Below are 17,944 nucleotides of genomic sequence, written 5' to 3' on the forward strand. Positions count from 1 at the left end.
TCCTATTACCCTTTCAGAGATCGGGGCACAGCAACTCAAATCGGCGCATTGTCATCCCACCAAGTGTTCGCAGATCCTTCAAGTGGTGGAAGTCTCCGGCCATGGACAAAGGATCCCCGTTCAGATGCCCGGATCAATTTGTCATCACCACAGATGCCAGTCTATCGGGATGGGGCGCCCACGCCCAGGGGATGATAGCCCAGGGCACGTGGTCCCCGGAGGAAGCTTCCAGGCCAATCAATTGGCTAGAGTTAAGAGCCGTTTCCCTGGCTCTGAAGCATTTCTCTCCTCGCATTCCCAACCGGCACGTTCTCATTCTCACCGACAACATTGCCACAAAAAGCCATATCTGCAGACAGGGGGGCACGAGATCCAAAGCTCTCATGAGGGAGGCCCTCAAGTTAGGCCTTTGGGCGGAAAAACATCTTCGGTCGCTCCTAGCCGATCACATCTCGGGGAGCCTCAACGTCCAGGCGGACTGGCTATCTCGAGCAACGATAGACCCAGGAGAGTGGAACCTCCATCAGGACCTGTTCCATCAAATCAGCCTCAGATTCGGCCTACCAGTCCTGGATCTCTTCGCGACCAATGCGAACGCCCAACTCCCTCGCTTCTTTTCCAGATTTCCATCCCCGGGAGCGGAAGCAATCAATGCCCTCCGGAGTCCATGGCCTCCAGGCCTACTCTACGCATTTCCTCCAATTCCAATTCTCCCGGACGTGATTCACAAGGTTCTCACCGAGAGGGCCCGAGTAATCTTAATCGCCCCTCATTGGCCCCGCCGGCCCTGGTTCGCGGATCTCCAACAGCTGTCCGTCCAGGACCCTTGGCGACTCCCCGTTTCGGGGGATATGCTGCGGCAGGGGGCCTCATTCCATCCAGACCCGGAGTGGTTCCACCTCACCGCCTGGCTGTTATCAGGAGAGACTTAGAACTGCGTGGTCATGACCCCGATTCAGTGGAGGTCATTTTAAAGGCCAGAAGGGGTTCGACCAATCGAATCTACGACCACACGTGGTCCAAGTTTCACCAGTGGTGTCTACAGGAAGGTCTCTCCCCTCTGTGCATCCCCATACACAGAATTATTTCCTTCCTTATGCAAGGCTTCCATAAAGGACTTTCCACCAGCACCCTCCGGCGTCATCTGGCAGCCATTTCATCTGTCCTAGGGGGTCCCCGCAGACAGCCTCTCCGATCCTTCCCTGAAGTTCAGGAATTCCTCAAGGGCATAGCCAACCTCAGACCTTCCAAGGTCCACAGGTATCCATCCTGGGATTTGCCACGGGTTCTCCATTCCCTCACGCAGGCACCATACGAACCCCTAAAATCGGCGTCCCTCAGGTACCTATCCTTTAAGGTAGCATTCCTGGTGGCTATTACCTCTGCCCGACGCATTTCGGAGCTGGCTGCCCTCTCAATCAGGCAGGACCTTTGTCAATTCCATCAGGACAAGGTAGTCTTGCGACTGGACCCCACCTTCTTACCCAAGGTCAGTTCCATGTTCCACAGATCTCAGGATATTGTCCTACCTTCCTTCTGCCTCCAACGAGACCATCCCTTGGCAATTAGATGGCACACCCTGGATCTCATCAGAGCGCTGAGAATCTATATCCAACGCACAGGACCCTTTCGGAGGTCAGAAGCACTTTTCATAGCCTATCATCCCAGAGTCATGGGGGCCAAAGTGTCTTCAACAGTAATAGGCCGTTGGATCAGAGGGACTATATCTAAGGCCTATGAGTCGGCCTCCCTCTCAGTTCCAAGGAACATCACAGCGCATTCCACCAGGAGCGCAGCCACCTCGGCCGCTTGGGCGACTCAAGCCCCGTTGGAGGAGGTCTGCAAAGCAGCCACTTGGGCCTCGCCAAATTCCTTCATCAGGCACTACAAGATTGATTCTTACGCTTCAGCGGACGCTGCCTTCGGCAGAAGGGTACTCCAATCCGTTATCTCACACGATAGCAATCTAATCCCACCCTAGGGACCATCTATTGGGTATGTCCCATGTGACTGCTGGACCCGCTCCTTCAGTACGGAGAATAGGCGTTGATTGCTTACCTGAACGCCTCTTCTCGTACGGTGAGCGGGTACAGCAGTCACTTCCCGCCCTTGTATGTGTCTTCTTCACCTTTCTATAATCCTTTTTCCTCTAACAATAAGAGTTGAACACTACAGAGCTTCACAACTGAGCCTAGTCTATGGATTCGCGAATTCTGGGGAAGGGGCGGATCCGGCAAGCTTTTTTAATACTAGGCTCAGTTCCACCGGATTGGACATGAGCAACCCATGTGACTGCTGTACCCGCTCACCGTACGAGAAGAGGCGTTCAGGTAAGCAATCAACGCCTATTTTCTGCTAAACCTCAAAGACCCCCAAGATAGTTTAAATTATGACTTATAAAGGTGAGATTTTAGATTGGAAGAAAACCTGTAAGAAAAAGAAAGGAAGGTTAGGGAGATTCAAGCTAAGGCCTAAGCTAAATAAATAATGCATCTTGTTTGTTTTGTTAATCTCCTGCTTAGACCAAAATGGCCGTCACATTTCCCCCCCTAAAGCTTGCACACATTTAGGTACACCTAAAATTCAAGCAATACCAGATGATTCTATTGACATGGTAAACCTTTGCCTAGCACTTAATATACAGATTTTTTTGTCTATATTAAAAATAAAACATTATTCCCCTGTACTTTAAAATTGGACTGGTCAAACATTCTTAAATTCAGTTGGACTTAGTTTCCCAAATGATCTCTTCTAATTATGTGAGTTTCTTCCCTTGCAGCACATTAAATATTAAATTTCCCCAAATTTCTAGCCAGTAGCCATGGCAATTTAGAACCTGAATGTTTCTTGTACTTTATCTGAAGCTCTGATCTCAGTTGAATCATCTTTGTTTAAATGCACATGAATATTTTTAGACTACTGCTTATTATCATCATGAAGCAGTACATATGCAACAGTAGTAATTGTTGTAAGATTGTGGTGTAAGAATTGTGTTGAAGGTTGGATGATTGAGCTTTGGCCAAAGAAATTGGTAGTGTGGTTATTGTTCCTTGATCTGTGTTAACTTCTGGATTTAGTAAAATTGTCAGTCTTTTAATGCAGGGGTCCCCAACCCTTGGTCCATGGACTGGCATCGATCCATGGCATGCCTGGAACTGTAAACAAGAAAAGCTTCATCCGTGGTATATACCCAGCATGCAAAACCATGCCCTCTCCGGTCTACCAAAACCAGTCCCTGGTGGCCAAAAAGTTGGGGGCCACTGTTTTGATGCAATTCAGATAGTAAGAAGGAAAAAAGTTAAATCAAGAGAAAATCCATAGTTCATAAACTTGTTGCTGATGTATTAAAATATCTAGCTTGGCAAACTACACAATGTGCTATTGGATTCTCTAAAGCAAAGCAAAGTTACCCTTCAAGTTTTGTACTTATTGCTAAATTACCTTTAGATTGTGTATCATGTTACACTTTATCCCAGCTTCACAGTACATTTCTTTATACCAAATACTATGTCAATAGTAGTAACTCTGAGAGGGATGGAGGAGTCCTAGTGGGACAGCCACCTAGGTATGAACCAGCAGTGTGCTGCAGCTGCCAAAAAAGCCAACACAATTCTAGGCTGCATTAACAGAGGGATAGAATCAAGATCATGTGAAGCGTTAATACCACTTTACAATGCCTCGTAAGATCATACTTGGAATTCTGCATCCAGGTTTGGTCGCCACAATGTAAAAAAGATGTTAAGACTCTAGAAAGAGTGCAGAGAAGATCAATAAAGATGATTAGGGGACTGGAGGCTAAAACATAAAGAACTGTTGTTGGAATTGGGTATGTTTAGTTTAATGAATAGAAGGACTAGGGGAGACATAGCGGTGTTCCAATATCTCAGGGGTTGCCACAAAAAAGGAGTCAAGCTATTCTCCAAGCACAATGGAGGGAAATTATCAAGGATAGAAGCAGCCTAGAACTAAGAAGAAATTTCTTGACAATTAGAACAATTAATCAGTGGAACAGCTTGCCTCCAGAAGTTGTGAATGCTCCAACAGTGCAAATTTTAAAGAAGAGATTGGGCAAGATTTGTGTCTGAAATAGTGAAGGGTTTCCTGCCTGAGCAGGGGGTCAAATTAGAAGAACTCCAAGGTTTATTCTAATTCTGTTATTCTCTTCTCTTCTGTTCTATGTGCAGTATTTACATAAAAAGTTCCTTCAGATTCTTCCCAGGAATTTTTGGAGTTTTTTTCCCTTTGTCATGTTGACAGAGTTCTGCTCTCAGGAAAGATAGGACACTGCGAGGAGTAGAGTAAAGAGAGGACTTTGACCTGAGGAAATTATAGTCATAAATGGGAGTGGAATGACATCCGAGAGAGGAATAGGAGTCAATAAAGTCATCTGTTTTATTTTAAGCAAAGGTACCTATTCCTTTATCGCAGTATTTCCCAACCTTGGCAACTTGAAGATATCTGGACTTCAACTCCCAGAATTCCCCAGCCAGCATTTGCTGGCTGGGGAATTCTGGGAGTTGAAGTCCAGATATCTTCAAGTTGCCAGGGTTGGGAAACACTACTTTAGCATATGTGGAATTATAACATCCTGCAAAATACAATGTGCGTGCAATGCACATACACTTTAAAAGAGAGTCAGAAAAGGTGAAGGAGAGCGAATTAGACACATTTAAGAAATGTTAAACAGGAATTTGACCCCTAAGCCACTCTGGTTGCTGATCAGCTTTAACAGGAACTACTCTATCACCTGGATGACTAGCGGATGTGAAGGAGGCGGTACAAGTCAGAAGCGTATGGAGAGTGCTGATCCATAGAACGGCCAAGGATCAGATACAACTGAATGATTGACCACAATGATGATAGTATCTAAACCCTCAAGCTTCTCTTCCCCATCCAAGAAGCTTGAGAGGGTATTTTCCCCTTCACTCCCCCTCTTTTTAAAAAAAATCGCAAATTTTACATTCTATATGTAAAGAATGTAAGGACAGAAGGAAAAGGGGGGACATGATCAAAACATTTAAATATGTTAAAGGGTTAAATAAGGTTCAGGAGGGAAGTGTTTTTAATAGGAAAGTGAACACAAGAGCAAGGGGACACAATCTGAAGTTAGTTAGGGGAAAGATCATAACCAACATGAGAAAATATTATTTTACTGAAAGAGTAGTAGATCCTTGGAATAAACTTCCAGCAGACGTAGTTGGTAAATCCACAGTAACTGAATTTAAACATGCCTGGGATAAACATAGATCCATTCTAAGATAAAATACAGGAAATAATATAAGGGCAGACTAGATGGACCATGAGGTCTTTTTCTGCCATCAGTCTTCTATGTTTCTATATCTCAGTTGCCTTTTTCCTAGCTTGGAGTTTATTTATTTATTTATTATTTGGATTTGTATGCCGCCCCTCTCCGAAGACTCGGGGCGGCTCACAACAAGTGAAAAAAAACAATCCAATACATAATCCAATTAATTAAAATATGAAAAAGTTTATAAGTTTATATTGTTATCAGTTTCTGAGTAGTCAAAAATCTTATTAATCAAAGTGGCCAATTTTGTAACAATATAATTCTAAAATAGATAATAGAGGGTGTTGCTTTTAAATGTCCTCTAAAAAAATTTTTTTCAACTGGAATCTATATTCTAATGTACATGTCCCCCATGTTTTAATAACTTTGATTTTAAATTTAACTTTGATTTTAAATTTCATTGAAGCACATGTGTTTCTCTACTGGTCTCCAGCAATTCTAGAAGTAGCCAGAATAGAGTAATGGTTAGAGCAGTCTTTCCCAACCTTGGCAACTTGAAGATATTTGGACTTCAACTCCCAGAATTCCCCAGCCAGCAAATGCTGGCTGGGGAATTCTGGGAGTTGAAGTCCAAATATCTTCAAGTTGCCAAGGTTGGGAAAGACTGGGTTAGAGAATGGTGGAGTAGGGTTACAAGTGTTTAACATTCAAATGTCCATTCAGACATTAATGATAAGTTCTGATAGTGTCTTTCCATCTACCAGTATATTAATCTGCTCAGTGAGGATAAATTTATGTGTGTGTGGTATTTGTGTGTGTTGTATGTTGCCTTGGAAAAAAATTACATTAAAAAATATAAGATAGTAATATAAAATTAGCTTGCCTTTCACTGCAGTTTCTTCCAAATGCCACCTTATCTTCCTTCAGAATAATCTATTAGTAGATAGCAATAGGAGAAGGGAGGGTTCTCTTTCACTTGGCCATGATTACATCTAGTTGTGAGATAAAGTTTCCTAGGGAAAAGCCTATTTTGGTCATGATTAATTCTGTACTATCAGGTTGGTGTCAACTCTTAGTAACCCCACAGAGTTATAGACAGAATCTCCCCTGACCATCTGTCCCTAGCCTAGTCTTTCAAGTCTTTGAAAAGTGCAATCCTCCCCCAAATAACTGTAGATAACTGAAATTATCTGCTTTCCTACTGGTCATCCTTGGCTTTGGGAAATAGACATATGAGTGCTGCCAGCTTTGCTGCAGAGCCCAGACAAGACGGAGTGGCTGTGGGTCTTGCCTCCAAAGGACAATTCCATCTGTCCGTCCATCACCCTGGGGGCGGAATTGTTGACCCCCTCAGAGAGGGTATGCAACTTGGGCGTCCTCCTTGATCCACAGCTGACATTGGAACATCATCTTTCGGCTGTGACGAGGAGGGTGTTTGCCCAGGTTCGCCTGGTGCACCAGTTGCGGTACTATTTGGACAGGGAGTCATTGCTCACAGTCACTCATGCCCTCATCACCTCGAGGTTCGATTACTGCAACGCTCTCTACATGGGGCTACCTTTGAAAAGTGTTCGGAAACTTCAGATCGTGCAGAACGTGGCTGCGAGAACCATTGTGGGGCTTCCTAGATTCGCCCACGTATCTACAACACTCCGTGGCCTGCATTGGATGCCGATCAATTTCCTGTCACAATTCAAAGTGTTGGTTATGACCTTTAAAGCCCTACATGGCATTGGACCAGAGTACCTCCGGAACCGCCTGCTACCGCACGAATCCCAGCGACCGATAAGGTCCCACAGACTTGGCCTTCTCCGGGTCCCGTCGACTAAACAATGTCATCTGGCGGGCCCCAGGGGAAGAGCCTTGTCTGTGGTGGCCCTGGCCCTCTGGAACCAACTCCCCTCGGAGATTAGAACTGCTCCCACCCTCCTTGTCTTCCATAAACCACTCAAGACCCACCTATACCTCCAGACATGTGGGAGTTGAGACATCTTTCCCCCAGGCTCCTTATAATTTATGTTTGGTATGTATGTGTTGTCTGGTTTTAATATGATAGGGTTTTAGTTATTTCTTTTAATATTAGATTTGTGCCACTATAATATTGTTTTTACCATTGTTGTGAGCCGCCCCGAGTCTTCGGAGAGGGGCGGCATACAAATCTAATAAATTGAATTGAATTGAATTGAATTGAAGGGGTGGGGGGCCAGCCTATCAATGCCCATGTAATATGCCGCATGCTGCATCAAATTGGTCAGCAGAGCTGTCATCCCATCTAAAGATGATGCTCAAGAAAGCCCATAAATGGTTTGCTGTAGACAAGAAGATTAAGGGACATCGATTTCTGGAACCTGTGGTCTGATGAGACCAAGATAAACCTATTTGGTTCAGATGGTTTGAAGCTTGTGTGGCGGTAACCAAGTGAGGACTACAAAGACAAGTGTGTCTTGCCTACAGTCAAACGTGGTAGGGGGCATGTCATGGTGTGGGACTGCATGAGTGCTGCCAGCACTGGGGAGCTACAGTTCACTAAGGGAACCATGAATGCCAACATCCACTGTGACATAATGAAACTGAACATGATCCCCTCCCTTCAGAGACTGGGTTGCAGGGAAGTATTCCAACATTAATCCCAAACACACTTCCAAAATGATCACCGCCTTGCTAAAGAAGTTGAGGGTAAAGGTGATAGACTGGCCGTGCATGTCTCCAGACCTAAACCCTGTTGAGCATCTGTGGGGCATCTTGAAATGGGAGGTGGAGGTGCGCAAAGCTCTAACATCCACCAGCTCCATGATGCTGTCATGAACGAGTCGAAGAGGACTCCAGTGCTAACCTACACTATCCTAAGCTGCATCAACAGGGGGATACACTCCAAGACCAGGGAAGTATTAATACCACTCTACTACGCCCTGGTCAGACCACATCTGGAGTACTGCATCCAGTTCTGGTCACCACACTTCAAAAGAGACATTGAAACTCTGGAGAAGGTGCAGAAAAGAGCAACCAAAATGATTAGGGGACTTGAAACCAAGACTTACGAAGAGAAACTGCGGGAACTGGGCATGGATAGCCTAGAGAAAAGGAGGGCCAGAGGGGTCATGATAGCTGTATACAGGTATACGAGGGGTTGCCACAGAGAGGAGGGGGTCACTCTATTCTCCAGAGCACCAGAGGGCCGGACGAGGAACAACAGCTGGAATCTGACCAAGGAGAGATTCAACCTAGAAGTAAGGAAGAACTTCCTGACGGTCAGAGCGATCAACCAGTAGAACAACCTGCCTAAAGAGGTTGTGAACTCCCCAACTCTGGACACTTTCAAGAGGAGATTGGACTGCCACGTGGCTGGGGTGCTTTAGGATCCTTGCTCAGGCAGGGGGTTGGACTTGATGACCTGCATGGTCCCTTTCAACTCTAACAATAAATAAATAAATAAATAAATAAATAGATAGATAGATAGATAGATAGATAAATAGATAAATAGATAAATAGATAAATAGATAAATAGATAGATAGATAGATAGATAAATAAATAAATACATAAATTAAAATAAATAAATTAAAATAAATAAATAAATAAATGCCTGTGAAACTCAAGAGGATTAAGGCAATCCTGACAAATAATGGTGGCTACACAAAATATTGATACGTTGGGCCCCATTTGGACATTATCACTTAGGGGTGTACTCACTTTGGTTGCCAGTAGTTTAAGCCTTAATGGCTGTGTGTTGCGTTGTTTTGAGGGGATAGCACATTTACACTATTATACAAGCTGTATACTCACTACTTTACGTTGTAGCCAAGTGTCATTTCTTCAGTGTTGTCACATGAAAAGATATATCTAAATATTTACAAAATGTGAGGGTGTGTGCTCACTTCTGTGACATACTGTATCTCTTCCCACTTATGATTATAACCATGTTGCTCCTATCTTTCAATTATGTCATTTTTATTTGTTTCGTAATATGATTTGGCAGCTTATTAGTAACCTTGACTATCACTATGGTTTGTATCTTTTTTATTCTTGATGAATGCATTTTATTCTCCTTTATACTGAGAGCATAATATACACAAATTGTTTGTGTGTCCAATTACACTTGGACAATAAAGAATTCTGTTCTACTCTACTCTACTCTACTCTACTCTACTCGGTTCTATTGCATCATTGCTCTATTAGTGGAAAGAAAGCTTTATCTAACAAAAGTCTATTCTAATTATGCTCAATATAATAGCTTTATTTATTTATTGGCATTTCTGTTGTGCTACATTCTGACAGGCCTTGGCGGCTTACGTAATGTAAGTCATAATGTAAATAAGTAATGTAAGGATATGAAAAAAATACGTCCCACTTGTATTCAGGAGCTGTCCAGAGCAGTGAAATGAGTCTGATGGCCTCTCTCTCCTTCTTCCAGCCCTCCGAGGGCCCCAGCTCAAAGTCCTAACATGTCGTCCCGGGTTCTACTCCGGCAGCAGCTTATGCGGGCACAGACGCAAGAACAGGAACTTCGGGAGCAGCGGCAAGCAGCCCAGTTCACTCCCGCACCCGCCACATCAGCCACACCGGCTATTTCTGTGAGCCCACTAGCTCGCCCCGCACCTGCCCAGGTGCCTGTGGAGGTATTGAAGGTAAGAGGAAAGAGGAAGCAACTCTGCCTTGGAGGGAAACCGGGTTCCGTCCTAGCAGAAGGAGCTGGTTAGAAGAAGAGGTTGGTTCCATGTCTTACGAGATTGAAAGGCCATCTGAAAGAGATTCTCCTTCACTTGAAATACAGTGGTACCTCTATTTACGAACTTAATTCGTTCCGTGATCAGGTTCTTAAGTAGAAACGTTTGTAAGAAGAAGCAATTTTTCCCATAGGAATCAATGTAAAAGCAAATAATGCGTGCGATTGGGGAAACCACAGGGAGGGTGGAGGCCTTGTTTCCTCCCAGGAGATTCCTGGGAGAAGCCTCCGTGGGGCCTCTCTAGGAATCTCTTGGGGGGAATCAGGGCCTGAAAAGGCGGGGAGAAGCCTCCATGAGGCCTCTCTAGGAGATTCCTAGAGAGGCCCCATGGAGGCTTCTCCCCGCCTTTTCCCGATCTGTTTCCTCCCAGGACATTCCTAGAGAGGCCCCACGGAGGCTTCTCCCTGCCTTCTCCGGTTACAGTTTCGGAAGCTTGGGTTTGTAAGTGGAAAATGGTTCTTGAGAAGAGGCAAAAAAATCTTGAACACCCGGTTCTTATCTAGAAAAGGTGGTAAGTAGAGGCGTTCTTAGGTAGAGGTACCACTGTATTTTCATATTTTACAGAGGATACACAATAAGCTGGGACTGCTTTCGGAGCCCTAAGGTAGCTTCTCTGCCCTTCCTCTTATTTTAGATCATAACTGCTTGGCTTAAGTGCTCTTTCACCCAGTTCCATTTCCTTGCATCCATATCACTGTAGTCGTGGAACAGGATTATATAGCTTCCTTTCTCCGTGCAAAAGTCTGAGAACTGCATTCTTTGACCTGGTATACAGCATATCTTATTACGTTGGACATCCATAGTTCAACATCTTTGGCCACTCTGAACAGGAACTCTGGGAATTGGAAGGCCCTCGAGTCGGAGGAGATGTTGCAATTGGCTCCTGAGGTACTTCGAGTCCTGTTGCCTTCTGCAGCAAGTGGAGGGAAGGCCACCTCTCCTGGAATTCTCAGCAATGCTTGTCTTGTCTATGGAATGCTGGGAGTTGAAGGTTTCCGTAGGGGGGATCTGTGTATTAGGCCAGTGTTTCCCAACCTTGGCAACTTGAAGATATCTGGACTTCAACTCCCAGAATTCCCCAGCCAGCATTCGCTGGCTGGGGAATTCTGGAAGTTGAAGTCCAAATATCTTCAAGTTGCCAAGGTTGGGAAACACTGTATTAGGCATTCCATAGGACAGTGCTTCTCAATTATTTTCTGTTACACCTCCCCCCCACAGGAAGAAGTAAACATATTGTGCCCCCCAACTCTCCGCTGCAACTGTAAATAGTATTGCGCCCCATCCCGCCTGACCTGCCACCCCCAAATTGTGCCCCACTGCGAGATGCGTATCCTACCTGACACTTGTACTGATACCACCATTGCATTCCTTGGTGTTGTGTCCAGGGCAGCCCATTAAAAAAAAAAAAATCTTGCGAGTTCAAGAAGTTTGATTGCATTCACAAGATGTTTTCCTTTAGAATGGGCTGCCCTATACACAATACAAGTACCGGTACAAGTTTCAGATAGGATATGCGTCCTACTCTCTGCGGCAAAAAAAACACATTCCCCAGGGTCCCCCCCCCCCGGGCATTGCTCCACATCCCCCCAGAGAGGCGCGCCCCACCATTTGAGAAGCATTATCTTAGAACATGGGTAGGCAGAGTTGGCTCTTCTATGACATGTGGACTTCAACTCCCAGAATTCCTGAGCGAGCATGATTGGCTCAGGAATTCTGGGAGTTGAAGTCCACAAGTCACAGAAGAGCCAACTATGCCTACCCCTGCCTTAGGACAACTTTGATTGGCTACTGAGTGTCTGGTTCTCCTATTGGACAAAGGGAAAGGGACATCGATTTATGTCACCTATTTGTAAATCTAATTTAAACCAACACAAAAGACATTGGCAAATTCTCTGGAAACAGATTCACATCCAAGCTGGCTGGATGTTCATTTTCCCCACCTTCCTATCTCCCGATGCAAGGCTGTGCTGCAGATTCGAAGTGCAGATTTGAAGTGTACATTTGTATTCATCGGAGGATTCGTTGTGACAGCAGTCTTTGCCTGACAGGCATAAACCTGGCTCCTTCTGTTAATTTGATTACATTTGTGTGCATAGCTGAGGGTGAGGTTCATATTCAACTTGTTAGCATTTAGGGACAGAAGTAGCTTTTCAACTTGCTAAGTTTGGTGTGTTGCCTTCAAGGATTTCTGTGTGCTTGGAAAGCTGTCTTGCAAATACCCTGCTCAAAAAAATAAAGGGAACACTTAAAAAACAGAATATAACTCCAAGTAAATCAAACTTCTGTCCACTTAGGAAGCAACACTGATTGAGAATCAATTTCACATGCTGTTGTGCAAATGGAATAGTTGTGCATATGAAATATTCAATGAGAATATTTCATTCATTCAGATCTTGGATGTGTTATTTGAGTGTTCCCTTTATTTTTTTGAGCAGTGTAGTTGAAGTGCAAATGATGGATGACTCATACTTTCTCTCCTCTTTTTCTCACTTGAATTCAGGTTCAAACCCACCTGGAGAACCCCACAAAGTACCACATCCAGCAGGCACAGAGACAGCAAGTCAAACAGTACCTTTCTACAGCGATGGGGAGCAAGATGTCAACACAGGGATTAACCGGGACTAGCCCTGGTGCACCCACCTGCTCCCCACAGGCTGTTTCAGGTCCTGAGCCCCCACCTGGTTTGGCTCACCAGCAGGGAATGGCAGGAAGCACTGGCAGTGCCCCCAATAGCCCCATGGCGATGCTCAACATTGGTTCCAACTCTGAGAAAGAAGTGAGTGGGAATTCCCCTGTCGCTTTCTTCTTTTCTATTCCCACGGCCTTTCTTCGCTGTTTCCCTCCATTCTTGCTTGTTGAATGTTTCCAATAGCCCCCACCCGCTCCATGTCAGATACACATCTAATCCCGCCCACTCTCCTGTCTGTCAGATTGATGATGTCATCGACGAGATTATCAGCCTGGAATCCAGCTACAATGATGAAATCCTGAACTACGGTGGCCTGCAGATGCCCAGCACTGTGAGTAGTTTTTGGTTAAAAAAAGAAAAAAAGAGATGGATGCTTAAGGAAAGGCAGTGGTGGTGGGAAACCTAGATTTGAAAATTAGGGTGGAACAGGTAATTTTTATTTTCTGCCCCTTGGTTGAAATAGAAAACCTTGTGACACCTTAAAGACTCACCAATATCTCACTGACAGTCTCAAAATGGGTGAACAGTGCGGTCAGGCAGTAGAGAAAGCAAGTAGGATGCTTGGCTGCATAGCTAGAGGTATAACAAGCAGGAAGAGGGAGATTGTGATCCCGCTGTATAGAGCGCTGATGAGACCAAATTTGGAATACTGTGGAGTTCTGGAGACCTCACCTACAAAAAGATATTGATTAAATTGAATGGGTCCAAAGACGGGCTACAAGAATGGTGGAAGGTCTTAAGCATAAAATGTATCAGGAAAGACTTAATGAACTCAATATGTATAGTCTGGAGGACAGAAGGGAAAGGGGGGACATGATCAAAACATTTAAATATGTGAATATGTTAAATAAGGTTCAGGAGGGAAGTGTTTTTATAGGAAACTGAACACAAAAACAAGGGGGCACAATCTGAGGTTAATTGGGGGGGAAATCAGAAGCAACGTGAGAAAATATTTTACTAAAAAAGTAGTAGATGCTTGGGACAAACTTCCAGCAGACGTGGTTGATAAATGCACAGTAACTGAATTTAAGCATCCATGGGATAAACATATATCTATCCTAAAATAAAATACAGGAAATAGTATAAGAGCAGATCAGATGGACCAGGAGGTCTTTTTCTGCTGTCAATCTTCTATGTTTCTATGGCTTACATTTTTATAGGCTGTAGGTTGAACTTCAGCAAATGGAAGTTGACACCTTGAAAAGTACAGGTAGTCCTCCACTTACAATCACAATTGAGCCCCAACTTTATACTGCCAAATGAGCAATTTCATATGAGTTTTGTTCCATTTTACAACTTTTCTCACCACGTTTGTTAAGTAAATCACTGCAGTCATTAGGTTTGTTAACATGGTTGTTAAGTGAACCTGGCTTCCCCGTGGTCACAAAAAGGGGGGTCACATGACCCAGAAACACTGCAACCATCATAAATCTGAGTGAGTTGCCAATCATGCAAATGTCAATCGCATGACCTTTTGGGATGCTGCAACGGTCGTAAGTGTGAAAAACAGTCATAAGTCGCTTTTTCCCCAATGCCGTTATAACTTTTGAATGGTCATGGTCACTAAGTGAATTGTTGTAAGTTGAGGACTACCTAAGGAAATGGTAGCAACTTATGGCTCCTCCCACTCCCCCCCCCCCTACTTAAAATACAGGATTTGTGCCCTAAATTTTATGGAGACTTTTGCATTGCAATAAAGAATGCTGCTGCCCAATAGTGGATGTGTACCTTGGGTAATAGCAATAGCATTTAGACTTATATACCGCTTCACAATGCTTTATACCCTTCTCTAAGTGATTTACAGATTGTTTACCCAACAATCTGGATCCTCATTTTACCCACCTTGGAAGGATGGAAGGATGAGTCAATCTTGAGCCTACTGAGATTCGATCTGCCAAACTGCTGGATAGCCGGTGATCAGCAGAAGTAGCTGGCAATGCTGCACTCTAACCATTGCACCACCAAGGGAAAGCTGCTGCAAAAACAAGAAGGGGGAAGTTTATTTGACCCATAGGCCTTTATTGTGCTATCAAAACTATTGGTTTTGATCTGCCACACTAGTAGGATGACTGCTCTGCCATTCTTCAAATAGATTAATTCCTTGGGATAAAACATGTTTGGGAGATAGAAAGAAGCAACTATTTTGAAAATATCAGTCACTCCAAGCGGTTGGTTTCTTAGGCCTTCTTAGTAAATATAATTTACAAAAATCAATGTTACGGAATATATTTGTACATTTTAGCTGAGGTAGTGCAGTGGTTAGTGTGCAGCACTGAAGGCTGCTTCAGCTGACTGCTAGCTGCAGTTCGGCAGTTCAAATCTCACCAGGCTCAAGGTTGACTCAGTCTTCTATCCTTTCAAGGTGGGTAAAATGAGGACCTAGATTGTTGGGGGCAATAGGCAGACTTTGTAAACCCCTTAGAGAGGACTGTAAAAGCAGTATGGAGCGGTATATAAGAGCTATATAAGATCTATTGCTATTATATACACTGCTCAAAAAAATAAAAGAAACACTTAAACAACACATTTCAAACTTCAGTCAAATCAAACTGTCCACTTAGGAAGCAACACTGATTTAACATCAATTTCACATGCTGTTGTGCACATTCACCTTTATACAGAACAAAGTATTCAATGAGAATATTTCATTCATTCAGACCTAGGATGTGTTCTTTCAGTTGTTCCCTTTATTTTTTTGAGCAGTATATCTGTATCTTCTGTTTTGATGTCAAAGGAGTATAGTACCCATGTATTTCTTCACAAGAGCATCCTATTGGCCATTAAGATAAACCAACATGAAGTAGTGGGCAGAGTGTTAGACCGGACTGAGGAGATGTAGAATCGGAGGACCCACACTCAATGGGAAACAAGCTCCCTTGGGGTCCATCCATAACTCTTAGTTTCCAGGTACCGCTTTCTGATCTGGATTGGGAGGTCTAGATTAGAAGGTAAATTAGAACTTAGGTATCTGACAGTACAGCAAAACTTTTGGCCTGGAAGTCATTTCAATTCTTTTCTGTTCTGCGCAGCTGCCAGTCTCTGGAAACCTCCTGAATGTGTACAGCAACCCAGGAATGATGGAACCAGCTGTTACTGTCAGCAACTCCTGCCCAGCTGACCTGGCTAACATCAAGAGGGAACTGTCAGGTACTTAATTGGAGGAATTGAAAACATGCCAAAGATGAGCAATGGAAGGTGCCACATTGCAGGGAATTAACACGGGGATATAATGAGGGTTCGCGATGTTAGAAGTTTAGGAAGTGGGAGCTTAGGATTTGCTCCCAGAATAGCTGTCTGGAGATAATGTCTCTTTCTCCACACAGGAGGAAGGTTCAGTGAATCTGTTCCTTTTAAAAAAATTGAAAGAAGGGGTTTGGGGTGTGCAGTGGCACCATAATACTATTGTATCTGGCATCGTGATTTCCTCTAATCTCTAGACCCGTGTAGAAAGTAGCTGGACATGGTGGATGGCTGTATTATTATTTCTGTCTTCTTTTGTGCCCCTTTGCAGAAACTGAAACCAAAGCATTTCTGAAGGAAAGGCAGAAGAAAGACAACCACAATTTAAGTGAGTGGCCTCTTGGATGAACTATCCATGGCTTTCTGTTTGGGGTTTGAAATGGATATTTCAGTACTGAGAAAAAGGGAAAAAGCATTTTCGTCTCTATGAGACCTCTATGTGTGCTTATTTGCTTATTTTGGTAAAAGAAAACTGACACATGAGATCACAGGTGTTTTGTCCTATCTCCTCTGATTGGCTCTGTTGGATTTTCATCTTCTGCATCAGTGGTTCTCAACCTTTCTAATGCTGCAACCTCTTAATTAATTAATTGATTAGATTAGATTAGATTTTATTTATTTATTTATTTATTTATTTACTATTCATTATTTATTTATTTATTTATTTATTTATTTATTTATTTATTTATTTATTTATTTATTAGATTTGTATTCCGCCCCTCTCCGTAGACTCGGAGTTCTAATATAGTTCCTAATTTTGTGGTAACCCCAACCATAAGTCTAGCGCCAATTCTCCCAACAGAGCTTTAAGCTGATTGGCAGGAAGGTCAGAGGGACAACCCTGTAAACGCCTGATTGGTCAGATTGTAAAAATATGATCCAAGGCAGAAACTTTAGTTCCAAACAGCCATGGGAAATTTGTCTTTACTCATGGTCTTGGGTGACCCCTGTGAAACGGTCGCTTGACCTCCAAAGGGTTCCCCACCTCTAGGATGAGAACCACTGCTCTATATGATCCATTTTAGTAGGGACACCAGGGCTTAAAACTTACAAACTTCTACAAGCAAAGCAGGTGCTTTGATCCCTAGATTCCAATCTCTTTGAAATCAGCAGGATTTTATTCTGAGTAAAATGAGCAGGATGTAGCAAATCAGTTTTTTCTTCCTCAGATGGGAGAGTTTCATGTGTTGGTGGGTGTGCATGTGTGCACACAAAACAGAATAACAGAAAGCAAATCAGGAGTAAAATTTGGTGAAATTGGATGTAATTATTCTATATTGGCCTCATTTGTGGTCTCAGTATTTCAGTGCAGAATTGGTTGGGTCTGATTGCTCGCTCATCTTAAATTTTTCAGAGCCTGAGAATATGATTCAAAATTTTGCAGGGCTCAAAAGATAGTAGTCTTGATTTTCTAATTTTAAACTATACTATAGAATAAGCAATCCATCACTGATAACAGAATGACACAATCTCTGAATAGCATAACTATAACAGCAGTTATAAAGATGCTGACGTGACCAGTAGACTTCACAAGAACTGTTTTTATGATATAGAGAAAGAAAAGAATGGGAAAGGACTTATAACAAGGCAAAGTATGTTAAAAATTTGTAATCTTCTACAAGTAAGAATAAGCTCAGCAATTTCAACTTCTCTATATATGACACACTACTCAGCAAGGCTGATTAATAGGTCTTCCAGGAAAAGAGTCAAGAAACTAATTAAAAACAACAGATGAAATGTCTTGAACAAGCAGAATTCTCCAACGTTTTATATGAAATATTAACAGCCTAGCATAAATATTTCAATAGTGGTTAGTGGTTGGGGGGGAAAGAAGGGAAGGGGAGAATTCAAAATTATTTTACTTAGGTTCTATTTTTCATCTGCCTTTTGCATCTTTTTTAAAAATCCTTTTGTAATCTTTAACCATATGCAATATAGTAAAATACATATTTTTAATCAGTTAAGCATTCGCCTCTATTTTAATTAGAATGTTACTTTTCAGGAGAAAAGAAAAGGTATTGTGTGCTTTCTTGGAAAAGAATTTA

General features: G+C 43.1%; 1 protein-coding gene across 1 annotated transcript in view; it reads left to right on the plus strand.

The window, feature by feature from the left end:
* The window catches only part of TFE3 (transcription factor binding to IGHM enhancer 3), a 58,239-nt gene that overhangs the window by 32,236 nt on the left and 8,059 nt on the right, over window positions 1-17,944 (plus strand). Inside the window, exons 3-7 of the mRNA XM_070741240.1 lie at window positions 9,658-9,871; window positions 12,471-12,746; window positions 12,901-12,990; window positions 15,689-15,806; window positions 16,171-16,227. Of these exons, the coding sequence (XP_070597341.1) occupies window positions 9,658-9,871; window positions 12,471-12,746; window positions 12,901-12,990; window positions 15,689-15,806; window positions 16,171-16,227 (755 nt within the window). The remainder of the gene's footprint in view (window positions 1-9,657; window positions 9,872-12,470; window positions 12,747-12,900; window positions 12,991-15,688; window positions 15,807-16,170; window positions 16,228-17,944) is intronic.

This window comes from Erythrolamprus reginae, chromosome 2 (genome assembly GCF_031021105.1).
Source record: "Erythrolamprus reginae isolate rEryReg1 chromosome 2, rEryReg1.hap1, whole genome shotgun sequence".
Lineage (NCBI taxonomy): Eukaryota > Metazoa > Chordata > Lepidosauria > Squamata > Dipsadidae > Erythrolamprus > Erythrolamprus reginae.